The sequence below is a fragment of the Monodelphis domestica genome, chromosome 1 (genome assembly GCF_027887165.1).
Source record: "Monodelphis domestica isolate mMonDom1 chromosome 1, mMonDom1.pri, whole genome shotgun sequence".
Lineage (NCBI taxonomy): Eukaryota > Metazoa > Chordata > Mammalia > Didelphimorphia > Didelphidae > Monodelphis > Monodelphis domestica.
In genome coordinates, this window is record NC_077227.1 from 750,010,345 (window position 1) to 750,035,117 (window position 24,773).

General features: G+C 49.2%; 1 protein-coding gene across 2 annotated transcripts in view; it reads right to left on the reverse strand.

The window, feature by feature from the left end:
- The window catches only part of SLC4A5 (solute carrier family 4 member 5), a 122,629-nt gene that overhangs the window by 23,894 nt on the left and 73,962 nt on the right, over positions 1 to 24,773 (reverse strand). For both annotated transcript variants that reach the window (XM_056814720.1, XM_056814721.1), the window contains exons 6-14: positions 24,209 to 24,364; positions 23,345 to 23,440; positions 19,147 to 19,202; positions 11,440 to 11,597; positions 9,087 to 9,174; positions 6,050 to 6,204; positions 5,786 to 5,962; positions 1,844 to 2,018; positions 595 to 728 (exon numbers count right to left, since the gene is read on the reverse strand). In XM_056814720.1, the coding sequence (XP_056670698.1) occupies positions 595 to 728; positions 1,844 to 2,018; positions 5,786 to 5,962; positions 6,050 to 6,204; positions 9,087 to 9,174; positions 11,440 to 11,597; positions 19,147 to 19,202; positions 23,345 to 23,440; positions 24,209 to 24,364 (1,195 nt within the window). The remainder of the gene's footprint in view (positions 1 to 594; positions 729 to 1,843; positions 2,019 to 5,785; positions 5,963 to 6,049; positions 6,205 to 9,086; positions 9,175 to 11,439; positions 11,598 to 19,146; positions 19,203 to 23,344; positions 23,441 to 24,208; positions 24,365 to 24,773) is intronic.

The window sequence follows — 24,773 nt, forward strand, 5'->3', positions numbered from 1 at the left end:
TGTAAAATGGGGGCAAAACCAGTTCCTGCCTCCTAGGCTTGTTATGAGGCTCGAATACGATGATAATGGTAAAGCGCTTAGCGCAGTGCCTGGCAATAGAGTATTATGTGTGCATGTGTGTAGAAGTAGAAGAGAAATATCTTGTTATGTATATTTATAGCAATTATTTATATTTATTTATATCAATTATATCAATTATTTCTTGTTATGTCCGGATGCTTAGGATGCATTTGGATGGATTTCTTTTTGCTGGGCGTAGAAGATTAGATACGTGTGTGTGTGTGTGTGTGTGTGTGTGTGCTGGGCACCGTGCCTGGCCATCTCCATCTACCGACACTTCCCGGCGCCTGGGTTCGAGCCCGGGAGGGTCCTTCTGCAGTCACCCAGTGGGGTGTGTCGGGCAACTTTGAACTCAGCTTTTTCTGGCGCTCTCTTCTGCACACTCTCTCTGTTTTCATGGCCACTGACTCTTAGGGGCCGGAAGGACCCTTGGGCTCCCCCCAAGCCACCCCCAGAAAATGGCGCCCGGAGTGCATGGCTCGGGCCTCCCTAGTCTCCGGCGGAGCCCCCCCAGGGCCAGGCCCGCACACCTACTTGCTGAAGTCGAACAGGAGCTTCTCGAAGATCAGGATGGGCCCGGTGCTGCTGAGGATGATGAGCGGTTGTCCGGCAAAGAGACAGAACAGGGAGCCGGCCATGGCGGTGCCCAGAAAGCTTTCCATCACCCCCTGGAGGCACAAGAAGGTGGTGGTGGTGGGGAGAGAAGGGGCACCCCGGCCGGGCTCTCTGAGCTCCCCTCTTCTTAGGGACCCCAAGTTCTCGTCTCCTATGCTGTAACGGCCCCATTCACCCCTCCTGGGTTCTTCGTTCTCCCCCCCTCCCCTTCCTGGCTCTCAGACTTCCAGGCTTCCCTGTCCTGGAGAGGCCTGGCAAAGCTATACATCGAGGCTTGTTGTCTAGAATGGAGGAAGAGCGAATGAGGCAGGGGGCACGTCAGACGCCCAGGGTCTTGCTGCCCTTTTGGGGGTCACTTTGCCAGCCCCCTTTGGCCTGAGAGCCTCCCCGCAGGCCCCCTTCTCTTGGGAGGCAGCTTTTCTCAGGGCCTCCCTTCTGTTCATGGGCCCAGGCTGGCCTCTGCTCTTTTCCTCACCTCATTTTCAGCTTCTGAAATCCCAACTTTGCTCCTACACCAGGTGCCTCCCTGCCTCCCCTTCCAGGGTCCCCTCTGGCTTGCTTTCCCCCTGGAATGTGAGCTCCTGGAGGCCGGGCCGGCTCTCCTGTTTCTGACCTGCACCTGGCACCTAGCAAGCAATCAGGGCTCGTTTCGTGCCTCCCTGTTTACTTTCTTCTCTCCTCCCTCACCAGACCTGGAGCTCCCTTCCTGCTCCCACCTTGGGTGCCTCTACTCCTCCTCTAGCTAGTCACCCCCTTGGGGAGCCAGTGTGGGGGAGAGGGAGGCCCGGGGACCAGGGCCCCCCAATGGGCTCCTCAGGGTGGCCTCCAGGAAGAGCTGAACAACGGCCTCAAATCCTAGTGACTCCCAACCAGACTGGGCTAGAGGAGACCCTGGAATTCTAACAGGCATCAGGGCTGACGCCCAGGAGGAGAGGAAGCCCGGTTCTGTGTCGTTTAACACTCTGGCCCTCCGAGCCTCTTCTTGGGGCATGTGGCCTCCCCATTGGAACAACAGCCTCTGACTGAGGTGAAAAATGGGAACATCCCTGAAGTTGTCTGTCTGTACCCAAATGCTGGGGGAGAACGTGGCCTCCCATGCGGCCTCCCCTGAGTGCCGGCCCCCCTGCTGACCTGCCAACCCAGCCATGCCACAGCCTCCCCGGTGTACCTGGTAGTTGTCTGTGGCATCCCCCAGGAGGCCCCCGAAGGTGATGGCGTTGGTGATGCAGCCGAGGTAGATGAAAAGGATGGCGGAGATGGACTGGATGTGGAAGCCTTCGTAGAAGTCGCTCGCAAACCACGGCAGCTTCCTCTTAATATCCAAGCGCAGCCCCCCAAAAAACCTGTTCCAGGGACAAAGGGAGAGGCTGTTGTCTGGGGGGGATGGGCAGGGCCCGGGCTAAGGCTATGGGGAGAGGGGAGACCCCGGGGGCTTCAGTCTTTGCCTCCCTGTGTCCCTTTTTTTTAAACTTTGTTTTCAGTGACAGGAAGAAGCAACAATAGTTTCCTGACATCTTTGGATTCAGATTCCTTCTTCCTGAGGGGTGAATCATCGGACAGGGGTTGGAGCAGTGCTTTCATGCGACCCATCTGTCCAGACTCCTTTGGGTCCAAATCTTCATAAATGGCTCTTTGTGGCCCTCTGACACCCACAGATTGGTTTGTGGACATGGCGGCAGCCTTCACCCCATGGGGGGGGGACTTCATAAATACTTGATTCAGTGGATTGGAGTCAAGAAGATCTGAGTTCAAATCCAGACTCAGACATTTACTAGCCTGGGCAAGTTGCTTCACCTCTTGACCTCTATTTCCTCATCTATAAAATGAGCTGGAGAAGGAAGTGGCCAACCCCTTGGGGCCTCTGCCCAGAAAACTCAAAATGGGGCAATAGTTTTTGTTTTTTACAAACATGTACATATCTGCATCATACTTTGTATATAAAAGCTGTAGTATACTTTGTCTATAGAATCTGTATCATAGTTTAACATAGGGTAAGAGAGTGTGTAAATAAGTGTGTAAATAAGCGTGTAAAAATTTACAATGTAGACATTGTAAATTCTGTATAGGTCTTCTAGATTGTTGTTTATTTGATTGTGAATAGTTGCAAGAGTGCAAAAGTTAAATTTTTAGAATCTGTATGTATTTGTAAATTTGTCCAGAAAATTCTGCACACAGCTGTAAAAATGTGTGCACAGTTCAAGGTTACAAGGATGGGATTTTTAGGGTAAAATGTGTCATTTTCAGTTTTCTGTAGACAGCTTTGTTGTTTTCTGTCTTCGAATAAGGTTTAGCAGGAGGAGAAGTTTTGGCTTTGAATTGTTTCAACTAAGAGTTCTTAAGATACATTTTGTACAAGTTTTTGCATGGTTAGACAGACAGCTTTGTTTAATGTAAAAGCATAAGCTACATTGTTATTTGTAACTTTATCTTTACAATGTTTGACAGATTGTTATAAGATTTGTAGACAGATTGGTGTTTTGGTTGTTATTTTGTTTCCTAACTGTTTGCATTTTGCTTTTCTTGTTACATTCTTCTATATTCTGCATGTTGCATTTTACTATTGTTATTGTAAATTTCGTATTTGGTTTTGCTTTATGTAATTGCTTAGTGTAATTTCCTTTTCCCCTAATTAACCTTCGTAAATAACCTTAGTGTAAAGTGGATGATAGCGAGAGTAGACAGATAAGGTTTAGGTAAGAACTGTTTGTTTAATTTTTAGGTAAGTAGGATAGAATGGGTTTAGAATAAAGGGGGGGGGATTTATATAGTGATGAACAGATGGCAAATCTACAGATTTGCTCACCTGCTTAGAGGGCAGAATGTAAGGACAGAGGAATAAGGGATGGGGGAGATGCAAAGGGAGAGAGGAGAATTTAGCCATAAACCCTGGAAAAGATTCTAGAAGGGGAAACTCTGCAGAGGGGAGGTTTGGGAGTTAATTGAGAAAAACTGTCACTCCTGAATTGTCCTTTCTCTGAGCTGGAAGGGAGAATAGCAGCTCCATCAACTCCTGGAACTAACTGATTTTGTGGGAAAACTTGGAGGTTCTTGGGTTTGGAAGAATACCTAGGAGGAGATCTGTGTTTCCCTAAAGTGCTGTGGCAATTTGGCTAAGGTAAACCAAAGGGTTTTTCATTTGAGACTTTGGGTTTTACCTAAGAAGCCAACCCCAGGCTTGGGGAAGGACTTGGTCTACCTGTGAGTCCAGCCTCCTTAGCCTTCTAGAGACAGTCTGGGATATTTAGTTTAGCAAGGTAGTCAGGTGGTTTTTTGGGGTTAGAAAGAGCAGGAAGTGACTAAGAAGGGTTTAAAGAAGATCAGAAGATGAGAGGAGCATAGAAAGTGGGAGGAGATAGCGCCATGTAGAGTTAGGACCTTACCTAACCTCAATAAGAAAAATAAACTTGGTTTCCTCTAGTCTCAAGGGGTTTGTGCTTCACTGGCCCTGGGAAGTTCCTAGGTGGATTTTTCATCACCAATCCATCTGGGTCCTTCCCATTAAATATATCTCCTTTGGGAGGTAGATTTCTTTTTCAGGGGGAAACACAAATGAATGATGACAACCACTGGAGTTGTTGAATAGATGCTGGTTGTGGATGGAGGGGAACAAGGATTTATCAGTGGGATGAGCGTTTTATAAATATTCTCTCATTTGATCCGCAGAGCAGCTGCGGGAGGGAGGTGCTGTTATTATCTCCATTTTACAGAGGAGGACGTGGAGGCAGACAATCAAGAAGAAATGTGGCAATGAGAATAAAGTACCACCTCCTCCCCCTCCCAAAGGCAGACTCAGAAAGAGGGAGGCTGGGAAGGACTAGAGAGAAGGAAGATGCTATGGGGGTGCCCAGGTTGTGAGTCAGGGGCCCTTTCATCCTGGGCCTTTTGTCTATGGGTGAGTTTTTGAGGTGATGGAAACTTGGCAGTCAGCATCCTCCTTCCTGGAAGAGATGATCCCAAGAGTTTCCCTGGTGGGAGGGGATCAGCCCCTCCTTCCAAGTATTCAGGGTCCGAGAGAGGAAAGCGTGTCATGCTTCAGGAAATAGGAAGATGCCAATTGTTCTTAAATGCTTCCTTTCCATCTTAGACTCAACACTGTGTTTTTGGTTCTAACATAGACAAGCAGTGAGGGCTAGACGAAGGGGGTGAAATGACTCATCCAGGGCCACATTGCTAGGAAGTGTCCAAGGTCAGATTGGAACCTAGCTCCTCCTGCCTCTAGGCCAGCTCTCAAGCCTGCCTGGCTGTTTGATCCATTCTGACATGATTATCAGCATTACAAAAGGCAGCCAACAGGTCTCTTGAATTCACAGAATTCATCACTAGAAAGGAGACCATCTTGTTCCATTCATGTTGGGATGGGAATCCTCTTCACCAAATTCTCCACCAAGGATTTATTCAGACTCTGCTTGAAGACTTCTGGGGACGGGGAGCTCATTACTTGACCAGGCAGCCTGTTCTACTTTTGGACAGCTCTAATTGTGATCGTTTTCCCCTGTATCAAGGCTTGATCTTTTTTTCAGAAATTTCTATTCTATATGAAGTGTTGCTCACTGGGCCAAGCAGGACATATGCAATTCTGCTTTCATAGGAAAATGCTCCAGTAAATGCCCCTGCAGCTAACCTGGTGCCTGTCCCAAGTGCCTGGCAAAATGCTGATGACTTCCTCATTATCCTCTGATGTAGTGATCTCCCCCCTTCTGGTTCTTTGAGAACATGATCACATTCCTAGGCCTCCAGAGTCCTCTGAGGGTTTAGAATGGGAGCCATTTTCAGGCTCATCTAATCTTATTTCTTCATTTTATAGAGAAGGGAATGGAGGCCCACAAAGGTCCCATGATTTACTAATGGTCTTACAGATAGTAAATACCCCTGGGAAGATTCGAACTCAGATTCTCTTGCTACAAATCCAAAGAGTGGCTGGTGGTGCCAATAACTATCCGACAAGGTATTGGTGTTGGGAAAGTATGGCAGCCATCCTAAACAAATCCATCTTTGGGTGGTTTGGGCTGTTGGGGATGGGGACAGAGCATGAGGCTGCCTGAAGGAGAGACTTTAGGAAAGAACAGGGCAGGAAGCGTGGGGGAATCCAAGGCCAAGGTCCAAACTGTACCTTCCAGTCCAGACGAGCTCTTCTCCGATTTCGTGCACAGCAGGCATCTCTCCATCCTCGCCCCCGCTGCCTGCCCTGCCCCTGCCTCCACCACCGCCTCCTCCGGCTCCAGCCCCAGCTCCACCTCCCACGGAACCGTTCATCTGGCCCAGCTCGTTCAGAGAGAACACGGACTTCCTGAAAGAGAAGGTGGGCAGAGGAAAGATGCCAGGGGCCACCCTCTGCCCAAGGCTCTTCTGTTCCCCTGGGTCCCCCCATGCTTACCTCTTGTCTGCAGAGGGCACTTTTTTGGGGGGCTCAATCCTGATATTGGGGTCCCATTCTCCAGGAGGAAGGACGATCACCTCGTCGAGGAACTCATCGATGCCGGCGATCAGATCATCTCGGTTTCGGGCTTTGTAGGCCACGTCACTAAAGAGCTGAAGCCAAAAGAGGGAGGGGAAGAGACAAGGGTGGCTGAACTCAGAAGGGTACTGAGGGCCAGGGTGGGCTTTGGCTAAAGCACATAGAAACATGGCCCCTTGGGAAGGCCTTCCCACTTGGGCCTCGGCCTTTGTGGGGAAGGACTTGGTTCTCAACAGCCAGAATGGTCGATTTTCTTCTTTCTTGTCACTAGGAAGGCAACAGTTGTGAAAAGACAACTAGATTTAGATAAAAAGGCTCACAGTTCTAATTCAGGCTCAGCTCTCTGTGTGTCCATGGGCAAATGACCCGACCTCCCGGGACCTCAGTTTCCTTATTGATAAGATGAAGAGGTGAGTCCAGATGACCTTGAAGTGCCTGTTTCTGAGCAGGGCTCTCCTAGTACTGAATTCTTAGCAAGGGACCTTTGGTCAGCATGAACTCTTCCATGGTCTGGAAGAAATCCTCATGCTTACTTCTCCATGTTACAGATGGTGAAACTGAGGCACAGAAGCTAGATTAGCAAAGGGACTCTATCCATGAGGCAGGATTCAATTCAACAAACATTTATTACATCCCTACTATGTGCAAGGTATTATACTGGGGATACTAAGACAGACTGATAACCAGTCACTGCCCACAAGGAGATTACTGTTTCCTGGGAGGGTGCAGTACTCAAATAGACAAGTAAATACACAATCTTTTTGAGGAGAGAGAGAAAGAGGTAGAGACAGACAGAGAAAGAGGGAGAGAGGGAGGGACAGAGAGACAGACAGACTGAGAGAGGGAAAGAGACAGAGAGAGAGAGAGACAGACAGAAAGACAGACAGAGAAAGAGGGAGAGAGGGAGGGTCAGAAAGACAGAGATTGAGAGAGGCAAAGAGACAGAGAAAGAGAGAGAGAGCAAGTGAGAGAGACAGACAGACAGAGAAAGAGGGAGAGAGGGAGGGACAGAGAGACAGGAGAGACAGACAGAGACTGAGAGAGGCAAAGAGACAGAGAGAGAGAGAGAGAGAGAGAGAGAGAGAGAGAGAGAGAGAGAGAGAGAGAGAGAGAGAGAGAGAGAGAGAGACAGACAGACAGAGAGACAGACAGAGAGAGAGGGAGGGAGGGACCCAGAGACAGGTGAAGGGACAGAGAGATAGAGACAGACAGAGGCAGAGAGACACGCACACAGACAGATAGAAAGAGAGAGATAGACAGACAGACAGAGAGGATGGGGAAAGGCTCCTGAGCTAAGTTTTGTAGAAAGTGATAGATTCTACTTAATTACTTGATAAGCATTAATTTGGTGCCTATTATGTGCCAGGCACTGTTCTCAGAGACATTCCAGGCAGTAATGTGGAGCTGGGGTGAGTGACTCTGGTTGGAACACAGAATGCATGGAGGGGAACAAAGTGAAATGAGTCTCCTTTCCCTGTCCTGGCAGTTCAGCACCTGCCTTAAGCTCTCCTCTAAGCTACCTCCTCCCTCCCACTTGGAGCCCTCACTTTGCATGCTGGAATCCCCTCAAACCCCCTTGTCCACAGCATGGATCATTCCCTAGAATTGGGTTGGTCAATGCTGGAGGGGCTGCTCCACCCCCTCCATGCACACTGAGGACATTTCTCATGTCACCCACCCCTCTCCATGGGAGTGCTTCCTCCCTCCCCTATCTGGAGAAAGGGGGCAGCTCACATTGGGCACCTGGTCCCTAAAAGGTTTGCCATCACGGCCTTAGAGCTTTTCATCACTAGGAATGCTGCCACCTCCCAGATTCTCTCTCTGATCATGATGGCTCAGCCCTATCCTTTGTCCTCATCAGAGTCTCTGGTCCCACCCCACCCCCACCCCATTCTCTCAGTTTTTCTGCTCTTGCTCTGGTCTCAGCTCTCTTCAGTCTTGAAGCCCCTCATTTGTTCATTCAACAAACCTGTATTTAGCACCTATTGTATAGAAGGGATTATGTCAGCCAAAATAAAACAAACAAAACTGAATCCTTTCCTTCAAGGAGCCCAAGGCTACTGGGATGGCAGTTATACATAACCCAGAATTTGGGGGTTAAAAAGGAAGCTCTCGATCATCTAGAGTCATCTGTACCTGAAAGGGATACTCAAACAGAACATGGAAGGGGACTTCTGGCCAAGATTTGGCCTGAGCAAAAGTGACTTGACTGCCTCTCAAGGCAGTTTGCTGTTCAAGCAAATCCCTGAAGTCTGTGCCCTCTGTCTTACTAGGATGTCACACATTAGCTATGTGACCCTGGCAAGTCATTTAACCTCTGCCTGCATAAAACTGGAGAAGGAAATGGCCAACCACTCTAGTATCTTTGCCAAGAAAATGTTGTGGGCAAGATTAAAATCTAAAAGACAGGACATGGGAGAGGAGCCCCTCAGGTCAGACGGGCCTGGGTCATGGATCACCACTGCCAGTCCACCTCATTTCACGAGCGATTCCTTGAGATGATGCTTCAGCGTAGAGGCTCTCTGTCTTCCTGCCCTGCTCTAGTGACTCTTGGCTCCTTCCTGACAGGCATGGTCTCGCTTAGTTCTTGGATCCTCACTCACATAGCTTCGAGCTCCCTGCATGGGTGTGCCGCCAATCTAGCTTCCCTTTCCTGAATCAGATGATTGGGATGGTACATCAAGACCTCCTCAGCCTTCCCCAGGAAAGCCTTGGCAGATGATGGCTGGAGATGTGGTGCCTTTTCAGATCTGTCTGCAGCTTTTGGCCCTTTGGCCTCGGAGGCTTCCAGACTCTCCTCTTTCCCTCATTTACTTACTAGCTCCGGCATCCTCCTCCAGAGCCACGGCTCTCTCTGACCCCTTCTGCCTTTAGTATTGGCTCAGGGGTCTCATTCCTCAGCTCTCCCCGCAGTCTGATGTGACCCTAGAAGCACCCAAGGGGCCAAGCTACTTACGTCATCGACCATGAGGGTAGCAATGGCCCGACCAATTTCATTGTAGGACTTGGCTTTTCCATAAGGGCCCAGTAGGATGAACAGGAATCTGGGAAGAATATACAGAAAGGGGACAACCACTCACATGGCAGCACTTTACCAATGACAAAACACCTTCTCAACAAGAGCTTGGTGAGGCAGATGGCACCTGCCTTCTTCTCCCCATTTTGCAGCTGACATGACTGAGGTTCAGAGATGGTGGTGATGGACCTGGAACGTGGGACCCCTGACTCCCAGAGCAGTAGTCTTTCTATCGTGTAAAATGAACAGCTACCATTTATACCATGTCTGCTCTGTGCCAGGCACTGTGCTAATAGCTTTTCTAAGTCTTATCTCATTTGATCTTTCCAGCACCCATAGGAGGCAGGTGCTATGATTATCCCAATTTTGTAGGTAATTGATAAGAATGAGAACAATGATTTCATTTGCATGGAGTAAGGAGTTGAGAACGACAGTAACGTGGTCAGTCTGGGAGGCTGAAGGGATGATGGTGCCTTTGACAGTAATTGGGCAATCCATAGGAAGGGGCAGGTTTGGGGAGAAAGAGAAGGAAGGCTGCCAGCGCTATGGATCAGGAGAGAGACTAGGGCCGAATGGAGAGATCTGACCATCCCCTGCAGAGAGCTGAGGAGGGAGGAAGCCAGGGGAGTTGGGAGGTCACTGTGTCGCATGGTCCTGAGCCATGATTCGCAAACCCTTTGATCCTGGGGCTCCTTAAGCTCTTAAAATGTTGATGAACTTCCTCCTCCTCTTCCTCCTCTCCAAAGAGCACTTGTGCATGTGGGCTACAGCTAGAAATAGTTTCCATCGTAGAAATCAAAACATCTTTGTCTTTTTATAATGGGTTTTGATGATGCCCAGGAGGCCTTGGCACACTGAGAACCACTAGGATGGAGGAGAAGAGGAGACCGAGGGCAGACCCTTGGGGGACTAGTATGGCTGGGTGTGACACTGATGAAGAGCTAGCAAAGAAGACTGAGGGAGAGAATTGGGAGAGAGCAGTGCCCCAGAGAGGAGAAAAAGGCAATCGATGGTGTCAGAGGTCAGGAAGACCAATGGATTTGGTGACCAGGAGATGGCTGGCACCTTTAGAAGGAGTTGTGAGGGCAGTAGAGTCATTGGGTTGGAAGGCTGATGACAAAACACTTAGAATGAAGGGAAGGGGCTGGTGGAGGCCCCATTTGTGGACCGGTTTCTCAAGGAGCCTAGCTACAAAGGGGAGGAAGGATGCTGGCCCACAGTGAGCCAGCAGGGAGAGTTGGACTAAGTGGGGGAGGCCTGGGTGTGTCTGGAGGCAGCAGGAAAGGAGCCAGTAGACAGAGAGAAAGGGGGGCACAACAGGGAAGAGGCAATGTGCTAGCCAGAGGCCTGCCCATACTCAATAAGTGAAGGAAGTAGCCTCGAAGGCTGATTTTTATGACACCAAGTTCATCATTCTATCTGCTCAGATGAAGAAGAGGAAAATAAGGAAGGGAAAGAACAAAGGAGGGGAGGCACCTTGGACAGAGAAAAGGCTTTTCTTAAAATCTTATCATTCTCCAATTTATTCTTTCTCTTCTTTAAAATCTATGTGTTTGGGACTTCTAATTACAAAGGTGGAGGGAACTGTGGGAGGAGGAGGCTATCCCTTAATGCAGGTTCATACTGTCTCAAGGTTAAGTGACTTACCTAGGGCCACACAGTCACTCTGTGCTTTAGAGAGGACTTGAACTCAGCCCACTGGCTAGCACCCTCCCCACTACACTATGTGTGCTGCCTGTGTGTTCAGAGAAATCTTTTTTCTTCTCTTTATTGCCACTTAAATAAAGCCTGATTTCCATCTCCTCTCAGGGCTCTTGTTTCTTCAGTTCTTTTCTCTCTCCTGGACCGCCCCATGTCTTGATCCTGACTGACCACTTCCTGTCAGGCTCCTCGGGGTTCTCCTGGCTTTCCTTCTGAGATTATGATAAGAGAGTGGTTCCTTGCATTCCCCAAGCCCAAAGGCATCTGGGTCTCCCTTCTCTCAGGTAAAACTATTATTTATTTCATTTACTCCTCCTTTTAGAATGGATCAGAAAATCAAGAATTGGGATGGACCTCAGAGGCCATCCTGTCCAAACCTCTCATTTTACAGATGAGGAAATGGAGGCCCAGGGAAAGGAAGTGACCGAGGACCACTGATCCAGAGCTAGGAGGAACCTTGGAGGCCATCTTGTCCAACTCCTTCATTTTCTAAATGAAGAAATGGCAATCAAGAGTGATAAAAGATGTTTCGTAGGGGACCTGAGGCAGGTCTTGGTACAGAGCAAGTGTACCAGCTGGCTGCCCCACTCACCTGGTGGGAACGGGCACCTCAGTCACACCGCCCAGCATGGCAGACTGGATGAGACGGACAAAAGCAACAAAAGGCTGGTCCAAGAAGTCGACCTCTCCCACCAACACATTGGAAGCTTCGGAGTCCTTGGGAATCTTCTTCATGAATTTGTTTTTCAACTGTTGGGGGGGGGGGAGAAAGACGAGAAAGATAACATGCCCTTCGCAAGCTATGATGCCTCTTCCCTTAGACCCTGCCATCCCTGTTGGGGCACAGAGCTACCCCCTTCTCCCTGGATGCTGTGACCCAACTCCCTGATCACAGTCTCCTATCTTCCTCCTCTCCTTATTCCTTAGGTTTGTTGTCCCGACTCATGTGACATGTAGCTGTTCCGCCATCTTGAATTTCCTGGTCCAACAACCCTATTCCCGGCTGCCAAGTTCTCTGGGGCTGTCCCCAGGCAGATGGAGGCTCAGCTTCTGTGACTTTCTTGTGGGAAGTCCTGCCTCATGCCCCTTTGGTGTCTGTGTCTGTCATCTCCCTCCTCAATGTTCTAGGATTGACTTCTTTGGGTATCATCGATGTATCCCCAAGGAGATGGACAGACAGATGGAGCGTTTATGGAGCATTTGCTGCTTGGTGGCCATTGGGAAGACACTGGGGTACAAATGCAGGGAAATGGGGTGGCCTTTTTTTCTCCCAGTGAAATACAAGGTGGGGAGTAGAGGGAAAGCCCTGAAGGCCAGGTCTTTTTTGCTTTTGTCTTTGGATCTCTAACCCTGAGGAAGGGTCTTTAATGGATAAGATGAATGTCTAGTCAATGATGCTGACTCTCTACTCCACCATATTGTCTTGGGGGGAAGAGGAGCAGGAGTGGCCCAGGAGTGGGATTTGGAACCAGCTGAGCTTGGCTCCTGGACTCAGTCCTGCTCTCCTGGGCCCTTTGGCTAACTCATTCATTTACTGAAAGAGTTGATTGGCCAGCTGCTGGTTGGCACCAGAACCTGCGTATCAACCCGGGGAAGGGTCCTTTTGGGGAAGCAGCTGGGGAGGCTGAGCCTGCCTCATCTTTTAGCCCTCATGAGGAGGAACAGGGAAGTCTGAGTGCTAATCCAGTCGAGGGAGTGAGGGAGGGCAGCATCCACTGGATCCATGCGAGGCTCTGCCCTGGCTCATAAGAGCCTTCTGAAAGGCTTTGTGCTCAGGTTCCAGGTGTTAAGCCTTCTGCTACCTTAGGTGCTTAGGGACAGCAGCCTCCTTGTCTGTCCTCTCTCTCATCAGAGCCTCCATCTCCTGCCTCCATTGGGTATTTTTGCTGGCTGACCCCTCCCTCTGCCCCCTGCCCTGCCAGCTCCCATCTGTAAGGAGCCTCCTTGTGTCCCCCTTGGGGTAGGTGCTGGGCTTCTGCAATCACCCCACTTTCTCTAGCAGGTTTGGCCATGGCCGTCTGCATGTCTCCCCCATGAGCCTGATAGTCTCTCTGCCCCCTTGATGCTCAGCCTATTGCCTGGCACAGAGTGGGCACCTCAGGAAGGCTTACTACAGATGGACCACTGCTGGGGTGTGTGTGTGTGTGTGTGTGTGTGTGTCTGGCTTGATGAGGGATGGCAAAGGCAAAAGTCAACAATGGAGGAGCAGGTAGGCCCCAGGCAGTGGCTTCTGGGAATGAATGGCAAAGGATTGGTGGCCACAGGAGCCCCGCTGACTCAGACCTGGAAGGGCCCTTGAGTCTTTGAGCATCTCCCTTCCCCCTTATTCTGCAGGTGAGGAGACTGAGGCCCAGAGTGTCCCTGGCCTGATATCAGGAAGACCTGAGTTCAAATCCTGCCTCAGACATTTACTAGCCATGTGACCTGGGCAAGTCACTTAAACTTCTCTGCCTTGGTTTCCTAATCTGTACAATGTATATAATGACAGCAACAACCTTTGAGGGTTTTCATGAAGCCCTAAATGAGGTCACTTGTAAAGAGCCTTATAGCTCTAAATTAAGGCTAGCTCTTAGAGTCAGCATTGGAATCCAGGTCCAGCCCTCTGTTCCCTCTACCACATGCCCCTCAGGGGTCGTGATCTCCTGCCTCTAAACTTCCCAAGATGCCACAAGGGATTTTGGCTAATGGAGACAGCCATCCCTTACATTTCTGTGTTTCTGGTTTATAGAGAACTTTCCTCATGGCAGTTCCTGGAAGAGAGTGTTAGTCAGAATGATTAGCCCCATTTTGCAGATGAACAAACTGAGGTTTGGCAGGTGATTCCAAAGTCCCTTCCAGATCTAAATCTATGATTCGGATGTGCTCTGTCCAATGAAGTGCAGCTAGAGAAGGTCAAAACTGGGAAAATGAATTGGGAAAAACCCAAGCCAAGTGTGGTGGCTGTGCCTGCTCTTTCCCTCCCCCTCATAGCCTCTGAAGGCTGCCAGGTGGAAGGAACATCATTTGGATGACCCAGGTTCAAATTCAAGATCTATCCTGGACCAGCTGTTTTGGGCATCTTGTGGAACAGTGAAAAGAGTGCCAGAGTCCGAGCTGAGACCCCTGGGTGTTCCTAGACTGACTTTCCCTCTTCTCTGTGTAAGCCTGGGCCAGTCCTTTCCCCTCAGTCTCTTCCTTTTCTTTTTAACCTTTATCTTTCATCTTAGAATCCATACTAAGCATTGGCTCCAAGTCAGAAGAGGGGTAGGGCTAGGCCGTGGGGGTGAAGTGACTTGCCCCTGGTCATCCAGCTAGGAAGAGTGTGAGGTCAAATTTGAACCCAGGACCTCCTGTCTCTAGGCCTGGATCTTTCTCCATGGAGCACCTAGCCATCCTTAGTCCCTTCTTTTTTAAAGTGAGAGGAGATGATTTTTGAGGTCTCCTTCAGCTCTGAATCCTATGAAGCTGTCTGCTTGTGTTTCCTCACTGGCAAGGCTGTGAGGAGACTGAATGAGGCAGGGGTTGTGGAGGACCACACAGAGCCTACAACCCTCATCAGGGCCAACAACACTGCTGGCTGTGGGGAGAGAGGCAACCTGAGCACCCTGTGGGCAGTGGCGATCTGGGAAGTTGGACTCTGCTGACAGTGTGACATAGTGAAGTTGGTAGAGAGAAGGAGGCATTCAGAGGAAGGCTTTAGGGTGAAAGTGTTGGCAGGCTGCTTCCTGGAGTGCTTCTTTGCTGGGATGGGGGCCCAGGGCAGGAGAATCTCCTTCCACCTGGGAAACTAGTCATCCCTTGTGCTCGATGCTTTTTGGATCATTGGCTGGACACTGAGATGTTAAGTCATTGGCCTGGGGCTCCAGAGCACTAGTCACTCACTTTGCTTCTGCCTGCCTCAGTTGCCTTTTCTGTAAAAGGAGGAGATTAGAGGAAAGGACTGCCAAAGCCTTCAGACTAAAATTTATTCTTCTGGAGCAATTTCTCCTAAGAAGCCCTCATCAGGAATGCCGCCTTAGCCCGGGTCATTGGAGGTCAGTAACTGCGGTTCCAAGAATGGTGGTATTTTAGATCTGGAAGGGATTCAGGCCAGCTCATGCCTGGCAGGAGCCCCCACTGTACCCCCATCGATCGGCCCCCAGCCTTGCTTTGGACCTCAAAGGAGGGGGATCCTCTCCTGCCGCTGTTGCACGGCTCTGCTTGTCAGATGACTTTCCCTAGGTTGAATAGATCTCTCTAAAAACCCTTATTTAGACCCCCCAGATCCATATCTTTCTCTGATCCACACCCCGCTCCTTCTGCAGGAGGAAAGTACCAAAAGATGAAGCATCCCCTCCAGGAACGGCTTTGTTGCTGCTGGTTCCTACTGTGGCCACCAGAGGGAGCTGATAAACTGAAGACCAGCATCACTTCAGCATCCCAGCTGCTGGCCCTGGTACCCGAGCTCTTGGGACTGTCAGACATTTTCTTTGTGCCTCTGGCCTTGCTCACCTCTCTCCTCTCCCCAGCCAGAAAACGGAGGGCTTCCTGCTGCTTTCAGGCTGAGTTCCCCATGTTCTTCCATCCCTCAGGATCCCCATCTAAAGGCACGGCTGGCTGAAGCTCCCTCTCAGGGGCTCCAGCACCATCTTCCCAGCCATCCCCTCTATGATCTCCCAACAAGGCACATGACAAGACTTCCCCATCATGTGGCCCGAAGGGCAAGACATTCTCTAAACTCAGAATTTAAACTCCTGCCGGTCCTGAAAGGACTTTGCAGGCCCCACCAGGACTCCACCCTCCCTCTAGGAAAAGGGGGGCATCTCAGAGGAGGCGATGCTGGGCTTGAGGAGGCGATGCTGGGCTTGGAATGGAAATGATTCTACTGAACTGGGCTAGATTCATGGGCTGGAGACTTTGCTGTTCAGGGAGTCCACCTCCTTTGTCTCAGGGGAGGAAAGTGATCTTGATCCCAGTCTTCTCATTCCAAATACAATGCTCTCTCCCCACTGCTCCCCCATCAGTTGTTACCTCCTTCCTCCCCCCTCCCCACCAGAGAGCTCTTTTTCTTCCTCTTCTTGTAATGAAAGTCCCAGAGTCTTCTCTGATCATTCTTCCCCCTCTCCTTTTTTATGCCAGACTCCAATACTCCAATGCAATTACAATCTCACTCTTTCAGATGACACAGATGATGACCGATCCATGTCAGTCCATCCTGTGTGACTACATCATGTCCTCCTAGAAGGTCACCAAAGGGGGCCTTTCTCTGTCTGCTCCCATCAGGGTAACTGTAGGGTCCATGGGCAGTCTCCACGTTCTTCCTTGTTCATTTCCCTTCTCTACTCCTCTGTGATTCAGACTGTCATAGTCAGAGGAGTACTGAACTTTCAGGGAGGGCCATGTGTCTTTCAGGATGAGGACCCCATTTCGCACATCTTTGCATTCACCACAATGACTAATCCAGTGCCATGTACAATGTAGGTATTGCAGAAAGGTTTGTTGATGCCAGCACATAGGAAGTGCCTACTAAAAGTTTGCTGTTTGACTGTCTGATAGATTAATTTTTGAAGGAGGGAAATGGAGACAAATAGACAAACACAGTTTATGGATGGGTTCAGTTTGGCTCAGACTCATTCAGCTTCCTGGGCTTGTGTCAGTCAAAGGTAATGAAGAAAAATGACATCCTTCCAGTCTCCTGGGTTGGCAATCTTAAGATTCTCCCTGACCCCACCTTCCACATTTAGTTGCCAAGTTTTCTGGATTCTATCTCTCAACATCTTGCACATCCAAGCCCCTTTCTCTTTCTTCCTTCCTTCCTTCCTTCCTTCCTTCCTTCCTTCCTTCCTTCCTTCCTTCCTTCCTTCCTTCCTTCCTTCCTTCCTTCCTTCCTTCCTTCCTCCCTCCCTCCCTCCCTCCCTCCCCCCCTCTCTCTCTCTCTCTTTCTCTCTCTCTCTCTTTCTTTCTTTCTTTCTTTCTTTCTTTCTTTCTTTCTTTCTTTCTTTCTTTCTTTCTTTCTTTCTTTCTTTCTTTCTTTCTTTCTTTCTTTCTTTCTTTCTTTCTTTCTTTCTTTCTTTCTTTCTTTCTTTCTTTCTTTCTTTCTTTCTTTCTTTCTTTCTTTCTTTCTTTCTTTCTTTCTTTCTTTCTTTCTTTCTTTCTTTCTTTCTTTCTTTCTTTCTTTCTTTCCCCTTACCTTTTGTCTTAGAATCAATTCTAAGTATAGGTTCCAAGGCAGAAGAGCAGTAAGGACTGGACAATTGGGATTAAGTAATTTACCCAGGGTCACAGAGCTAGGACATGTCTGAGGCCAAATTTGAACTCAGTACCTCCTGTCTTGAGGCCTGGCTTTCTATTCACTGAACCATTTAGCTCCCTCTCCAATTAGCTTTCTAACTGATTGATGCCCCAGCTTCTAGTCTCTTCCCTGTTTACTCCACTACCCCACCCCCAACCTAGCTACTGAAATTATCTATTCAACAATTATTCATACATATTCAGCAATTTAATTCAGCCAGCATTTGTTAAATTTAAATCCTTTGTAACCTGACTCTGGCCATTCCTCCTCAAATTGTTTATGTTCCGTTCTTCAGTCCTTCTCCTTCTTGACTTCTCTGTAACCTTTGACACTATGGACCACCCCATTTTCCTTGACACTCTCTCTCCTCTCTAGGTTTTCATGATACTGATTTCTTCTGGTTCTCTTTCTGTAAATCCAGTTCAGTCTCCTTGGCTGGATCTTCATGTCTCGTCCACTAAACATGGTGTTCCCCAAGGATCTGTTCTGTGCCCTCTTCTCTTCTCCCTCTATACCACTTCTCTTGGTGATAGCATAAGCTCCCATGCATCAACTATAATAATTATTCAGATGATCTGAGATCTGTCTATACAGCTGTAGACTTTCTGCTGAGCTCCAATCCTCATTATCAATAGCCTCTGGAGATCTCAAACTAGATATCCTAAAGGCATCGCAAACTCAACATGACCAAAATGGTACCCATCATATTTCCTACCAACCCATTTCCTCTGTTGAGGGCACCAACCATTCAGCCATATTGATTTGGTGCCTTCCCATTCTCCTCCCTCCCACTCACCTCCCACATCCAGGCTGTTGCCAAATCTTTCTTCTACCTTCATGGCCTCTCAAAGATAATCCATCCCCTGACTGCCACTCACACATCTATGACCCTGGCTCAGGCCCTCATCACCTCACATCTGGATTATTGCAGTGGCTGCTGGGGAATGTCCTTTTCTCAAGTCTCCTAGGAGACAGTCCATCTTCCACTCAGTTGCCCAGGAGAATTTTAGTTGCTAAATGTGGCCACTTCTTACCTCCAGGATCAAATGTGACCTCCTCTGACACTGAAAGCTCTCCATGCTCTGGCCCTTCCTCCCTTCCCAGGCTTTTAACTTGCCTCCCATTCAGGCAGCCTAGGATTCAGTGGCACCAGCCTCAAACACCCCATGCCATCCCAGGCCTTGGCTTCCATTGGCTGGCTGTCCCTCATGCCTGGTGTACTCTTCTACTTCCTTCCATCTCCCAAGATTGCCTCAAAGCTTCCTTCAGAGCTCAGCTTAGATCCCACCATCTACTGGTGGGATTCCAGATGGCCTTCTCCCTGTCCTCCTTTATTAGAGTGGAAGCTTCCTGAGAGCAGGGACTACTTTTAGCTTTCTTTACATCCCTGAAGCTGAGGACCACCCTAAGAGACACACCATAGACAGTTAATAACTGCATGTTGACCAACTGACCAGCCAAATGGACCAATTAAGCTACAGGCTGGGTACCTTCACCCAAGTCATGATCTCTGCCCAGAGGCCTGTCCTCTTCACCTCATCTTCTTCTGCATAATTCCAAACTTCTTTCAAGGCTCAGCTCAGCTGCCACGTCCCACAGCAAGGCAATGACTGTCCTGATCTCCCCACAGTTCTTTGTGATGTTTCTCCTCTCTGCCTCCATCTCTGTCTCTCCTTCCCTCCCCCTCTTTCCTTCTCTTTCTCGCCCTCACTCTCCCTTCTTCCTCTCTTCTTCTCTCTCCCTTCCTTTCCTCTCGGTGTATATGTTTATACACACATATGTATATAACATGCATACACATGTATGTATATATAAATATGTAGACACACATGTATTTCTCTTGTAGTGACTCATCCGTGTGTGGGTATCTCCCTGGAAGGATGATAACTCTTGGAGCAAGAACAGTCTCATCCCTCTCCCTAGACCTAGTAGGGGACTTAACAAATGTTTACTGAATTCCCTTAGCTATCCATCTCTCGGCCCTTGAGGCTCTCCCCAACCCCACCTCAGGGCAATCACCTACCCCAGACCTAAGGCTTTACTACTCACCTGATTTGGGTTTGGGGTGTCTGAAATGTCATTCATGCTCCGGCTCTGGGCATGGCCTAAAGGAGAAGAAAAGGAAGATTTCTTTAGATGAGGGAGTTTGGGACTTTGGTCCTTTCTATCACCCCAACAGTCTGCTTGCTCCCTGCCACTTTTGACCCTTCAGGAATAGGGGTGGGGGGTACCAGAGTGAATTCAATGGCTTGGCAGTCAAAGGCACTTTCCTGCCCAGCCCAGGAAGGTCAGGAGCAGCAGCTATGCCTGCTGGGCACATGCCCATACCGGACTCACTCAGGGCTGTAGCACATAGAATAGTCAATGAATGGTAAAGCTGGGAGGCACCTTAGAACATAGAACAAAGAAAGTCAGAGCTCAGAGGGGCCTTAGAACATAGAGCACAGCATGACCAAGTTGGAAGAAAGCTTAGAACATAAGTGATCCGCATTGGAGAAGACCAGCTTGGGCTGGATGTCAGGAAAACTCTCTCCATTGAGAACTGTCCCAGAATGAACTGGGCTGCCTCAAGACAGAGTGGGTCCCCCTCCCTGGAAGTCTCCAACTGGAGGCTGGCCAATTGCTTTTCTCTGGGGGCCTGCTATGGCAAGGAACCTGGCCGTGTGGGAGCTGTGCCAGATGGTGGCTCAGGTCCCTTCCCCATCTAAGATTTCTGAAGTGCTTTATTATTGTTTTAAACCCTTACCTTCCATATTAGAATCAATGGTATATGTTGGTTCCAAGGCAGATTGGTAAGGACTAGGCAACTGGGGTTAAGTGACTTGCCCAGGGTCACACATAGGAAGTGTCTGAGGCCAGATTGAGCCCAGGACCTCCCATCTCTGGGCCTGATTCTCTACCCTCTGAGCCACCTGGCTGCCCCCCTGAAGTGTTTTAAATGTGGCCACATCCCCAGGCAATGAAGAACATACACTGGGTATTCCAGCCCTAAATCTGCTTTGAGCTCAGTCAGGTAATTTGGGTCAGAGGCTTGTTTTCTTTCTCCCAGAATTCCAGGGATTCTTTTTTCCAAATCTCTGAGTTCTCTTTGGCAGTGGGCAGGCTGGTCTCTATCGACCACATTTTTTCTGGCAGTCAGAAGTTGGCATCACTTAGGGGGCACTTATGCAAAGGCCTTTCCCCCTGGGGAGTCCCTGCGGTGCATTTGATTGTTCTAGCCACAGGGACCATTTACTGGGGACTGGTGCCATCCCTCTGGAGGAGCCTTGTATCTGCTGCCCCGTGCTGAGAATTCGGGGCTTTGCCCATGGCCAGGCCTCAAGAAATGCTTGGCTGGTTATCAACTGTTATTATCTATATTACTGATTAATAAATGTTCTTTGGGCCTGTGCCCTTCTCTGCCTTGGATCCTAGGGGTCTGGGTACTTGCCTCATCTTCCCTACAAACTGTGAACTTCTTGAGAGCAAGGACTGTGGTTCTTGACTGATTGACTGACACACAGCGGGGCTTCAGGGTTCGAGGAGGTGCTGAGTGCCTTCAGCCTCTCTCTTTGCCAATCTGCCCTCCATACAGCTGCCAAGGACTCCTTTGTGACATCTGCTAAAAGACCTTTGTTGGCTCCCTGTGCCTCCAGGACAAAATGGAAATTTCTTAGATTGGCAGTCAAGGCCCTTTAGAACCTGATTCTAGGCTACCTTTCCAGATGTATTTCATACTACTCTGATTCATAGCCTCTACATTCCAGCCAAACAGCCATTGACTGTCCCACCATCTTGCCTCTTGCCTCTGGGCATTTGTGTCAGCTTCCTGTTGTGGCTGGAATGTGCTCCCCAAGAACTTGAAGGGTTTTTTCCATGCTAAAGAGAGATTAGACTTTTTCTTGGGCCACAGAGGGCAGATTAGAAGTACTGGGGAGATGTGGTCAAGAAGCCATGGTAGCCTGAGGTCCATCAGTGGAAGGGGTTGCCTTCCTGTGAAGTGGGCTCTCCATCATTGGCAGTCTTCAAGTAAAGGCTAGTCAAGAACTTCTTTTTGTGGATCCTTCCTACTCTCAAGTTTTGATGTTCAAGTCTAGCTTGTGCTTTCTGTGAACTCACCTAGACTAGAATGAAAACTCCCTGAGGGTAGCTGGGACTTCAGTTTTGCTTTTGAATCTCCAGTATCCAATACAGTTCTTGGAACATTATTGTTGTTCAATCATTCAGCTGTGCCCAAGTCTTCGTGACTCTGTGGATCCTCCTGTTTGTTCTTGGGGTTCCCTTGGCATAAGACATCGGAGTGGTTTGCCATTTCCTTCTTCAGTGGATTAAGGCAAACAGAGGCCAAGTGACTTGCCTATGGTCACATAGCTGTTGAGTGTCTGAAGCTGGATTTGAACTCAGGTTTTACTAAATCTAGGCCCTGCTCTGTCCCACTGAGCCACCTATGAACCTCTCCTGGCATATATTAGGTTCTTAATATATTCCTGTTGATTGATTCTTTTAATCCTGATTTCAAATTCTTATTTAACAGCGTAAGCACTGAAAACAAAGTCAGTAAACCTCCAGCTGTGTAGAATACAGGCCCCAGGGGTCAATGGGCTCTTTTTGGCAAAATTTTGGGCATTAAAAATGTGTACAGAGAATTCTGGATCTATAGATTTGAAATGTCAGATTTTGATGTCAGTTCTCTGCTTTAATGAATTATAGGATCATCCAGTTGGGAGGGACCCTAATGAACTTCAGCTCCAACTTCCCCATTTTACAGATGAGTAGGCTGAGCAAAGAAGGCAACCCAGCTGGATGCTTCCCCCTTCCTCCCACTTCTCTAATGGATCACATGACTGACTTCAAAAGGAATCGAGAGAGCTCAGAATCATCCATGCACAAGATGGTGGGCTCCCCAGGACTGAAGGGGCCTTAAGCCAAGACCAAACAGCTGCTTGCCACAAATGGTGTGGAGAGAGTTGGACTGAAGGACCTCTAAGATGCCTCGTCTTGGAGATTCATAATGCATTAAGGATGGTCAAGGATTTTGTTGTTTGCTGTTTAGTCATTTTTCAGTTGTGCCTGATGCTTCATGACCCCATTTGGAGTTTTCTTGGCAAAGATCCTAGAGTTTCCTTCTCCAGTTCATTTTACATTTTACAGATGAGGAAACTGAGGCCAACAGGGTGAAGTGACTTGTCCAGGGACACACAGCTAATACATGTTTGAGGTCAGATATGAACTCAGGAAGATGAGTCCTTGTGACTCCAGTCCTGGCACTCTATGCACTGAGCCACCTAACTGCCCATGTTCAAGGTTCATGTCTGATTATTTGAGATTGGAGATCATCTGGATGGCTCTCATGCTCTTTCCTCAATTGTCTTTGAGAGATGTTCCATCACCAGAGATGGAAGACTAGACTGGGTGAGGCACAGCTTGGACTGACTGCTCAGGAAGTGCTCATTGCTTTTCTCAAAAGAGATGAAACATGGCGGCAGACACGTCCCTGTTGCTTTTTCATTCTTCTCTCTTCTCTGGATCTTTCCAGACTCCAGACAAGCCTTCCTCTGGGTTTTCCATGAGCCATTTCCCTCTGGGTCCATCTTAATGCCTAAAAAGGCCTGGAGGAGGCTGCCCACCCCAGGGCTCCACCCACTCATCAGATTGGGGCCGGTTTCCTGAATGGACCCCCTCAGGGAGCCCATGACCAAAGGGACAACCGAGGAAAGCCAGAGATTAGCCCCAAGCAGAGTGTTTTTTCTACCTTCCCAGGTGAGGCAGGCAGGGAGGGAGGGAGAGAAGGAGGGATCATTCAGGTGTCTCAGTTCTGCTTTTGAGTAGTTTTCAGATAAATGTCCCAAAGCACTGAATAGTGGTAGTGTATTTAGTGGCATCAGAGGCACCGGCTTGTCCCCAGGCTGTTAGAATTCCCGACTCTCTGAATGAGAAGGGAATGATAGAGAGCTCCTGGTACATATATATCCTATATATATAGAGAGAGACCTGTCCAGAGAGCCCAGTCACAACCTCACCGGCAAGGAGCTGTCCAGCCTCTCCCAGAGGAACTCCTGGGGAAGCCCACTCCGTGCTCAGCTGGCTTTCACCATCGGGAAGCTTCGTGGGCCAAGTGGGGCAGTTTGCCCTCTATACACCAGAAGCTTCCAAAGTGGCACTGGTGGCATGGGGTCACCTAGCTCTGTTTCCCTAGATGCTCTTGGGGATGCTGGGCAGTGCCATCGCATTACTCCCTTAGACACAAAAAGGCCAGCAATAAACTTACGCAGCCTTCCGTAGTTGGCGCTCAGCCTGGTCCGCAGGTCCTCAGTAGAGCGGTGTAAGTTGGGGCCAGCTGCAGGGCTCCGAGCGGGGCTTCGGTCTGCAAGAAGGACAGAATGCCTCAGTGAGTAGCTGTGATTGCTAGGACCCTGGCTGAGCCCAAGGACGACCCATTTTTGTACTGTCTGAGAAGAGGAGATTGGCAATGAACATCGATGGTGCCGATGACTTCCCTCCAGTGATACGAGAGCATAAAATTCTGCACGCTCATATTGGGGCTGTCCTCACAAGGACTAAAAGCAGTGATGGTGGGGACAGGCTGGCATAGATGGGCTCTCTCAAGTTTGAGATCTCCCTCCCTGTCTGGCCGGGGAAGGGACAAAGCACTTTCTGCTTGGGGCCAATCTCTGGCTTTCCTCAGTTGTCCCATTGGTCATGGGCAACTTGAGGCTCTGTCCAGGAGACCAGTCCTAGTCTGATGTGTGAATGAAGCTGTGGGGGTGGGGGGAGAAGCCTATTCTAGGGAAGAGAGAGTAGGATAGCATATTTGGACATGTGAGGACCCTCTGAGGAGCGGGGCTGGGGCAGTAGGGAGGATGGACACCACATTCTCTGGCCTCCACTGACCCCTTGTTCTGGGGTAGGTAGACCTTTTGCCTTCCCTGCTAAGATCCTAGTTCTCCCCACCATTCCTCCATCCTTCTACTCCATCTCTTCTTCTAGATTCAGAGGGGACCATCTGAGGGTTGTTCCCACTTGTCTCCTTCCTGGTTGGTTTCTGGCTGGTCGATGGTCTAGACACTGTCCATAGCAGCTACGAGATGTTAAGGTGAAAATTCCCCTCCCAGCTAGGACTGGCCCAACTTACTAGAGGTGGATGAAACAGATTTCCCAATGTCTGCCAATGAGCGGTGAATGGGCTTCTTGGTCTGGTGCCGATGCTTTCTCAAGAGGACGTAACAGACTCTTTCTCTCAGCTCTGGCTTGAGGAGACCGTCTTCAATCTGCTTCTCGACAACATCATCTGATTGAGAAACACATGCCCCCCCAAAGCATTGCCCCAATGGCTCCTCCTCCCCTCAAGAAGTCTTGGAGAGAGTGCCTTTGGGAGAATGGAGGAAGAAGAGATGGGTTAGATTCCAAGGCAGAAGAGTGATGAAGGGTTAAGTGACTTGACTAGGGTCTCACAGGTAGAAAGTATCTGAGACCATTTGAACCCAGGACCTCCTGGCTCTCTATCCACTGTGCTACATAGCTGCCCCATCTTAGACATCTTAAACTCACCCCGTCCAAAATGGACATCCATCATCATCATCATTGTTCCCCTGAAGCATCTCCTCTTCCTCTTTATTGTGGAGGACCTGCCATCTTCCCTGGCCCAGAGTCTCAGCCTGGGTGTCCTCCTCAGCTTCCCACTTTCTTGGGCCCTCAGT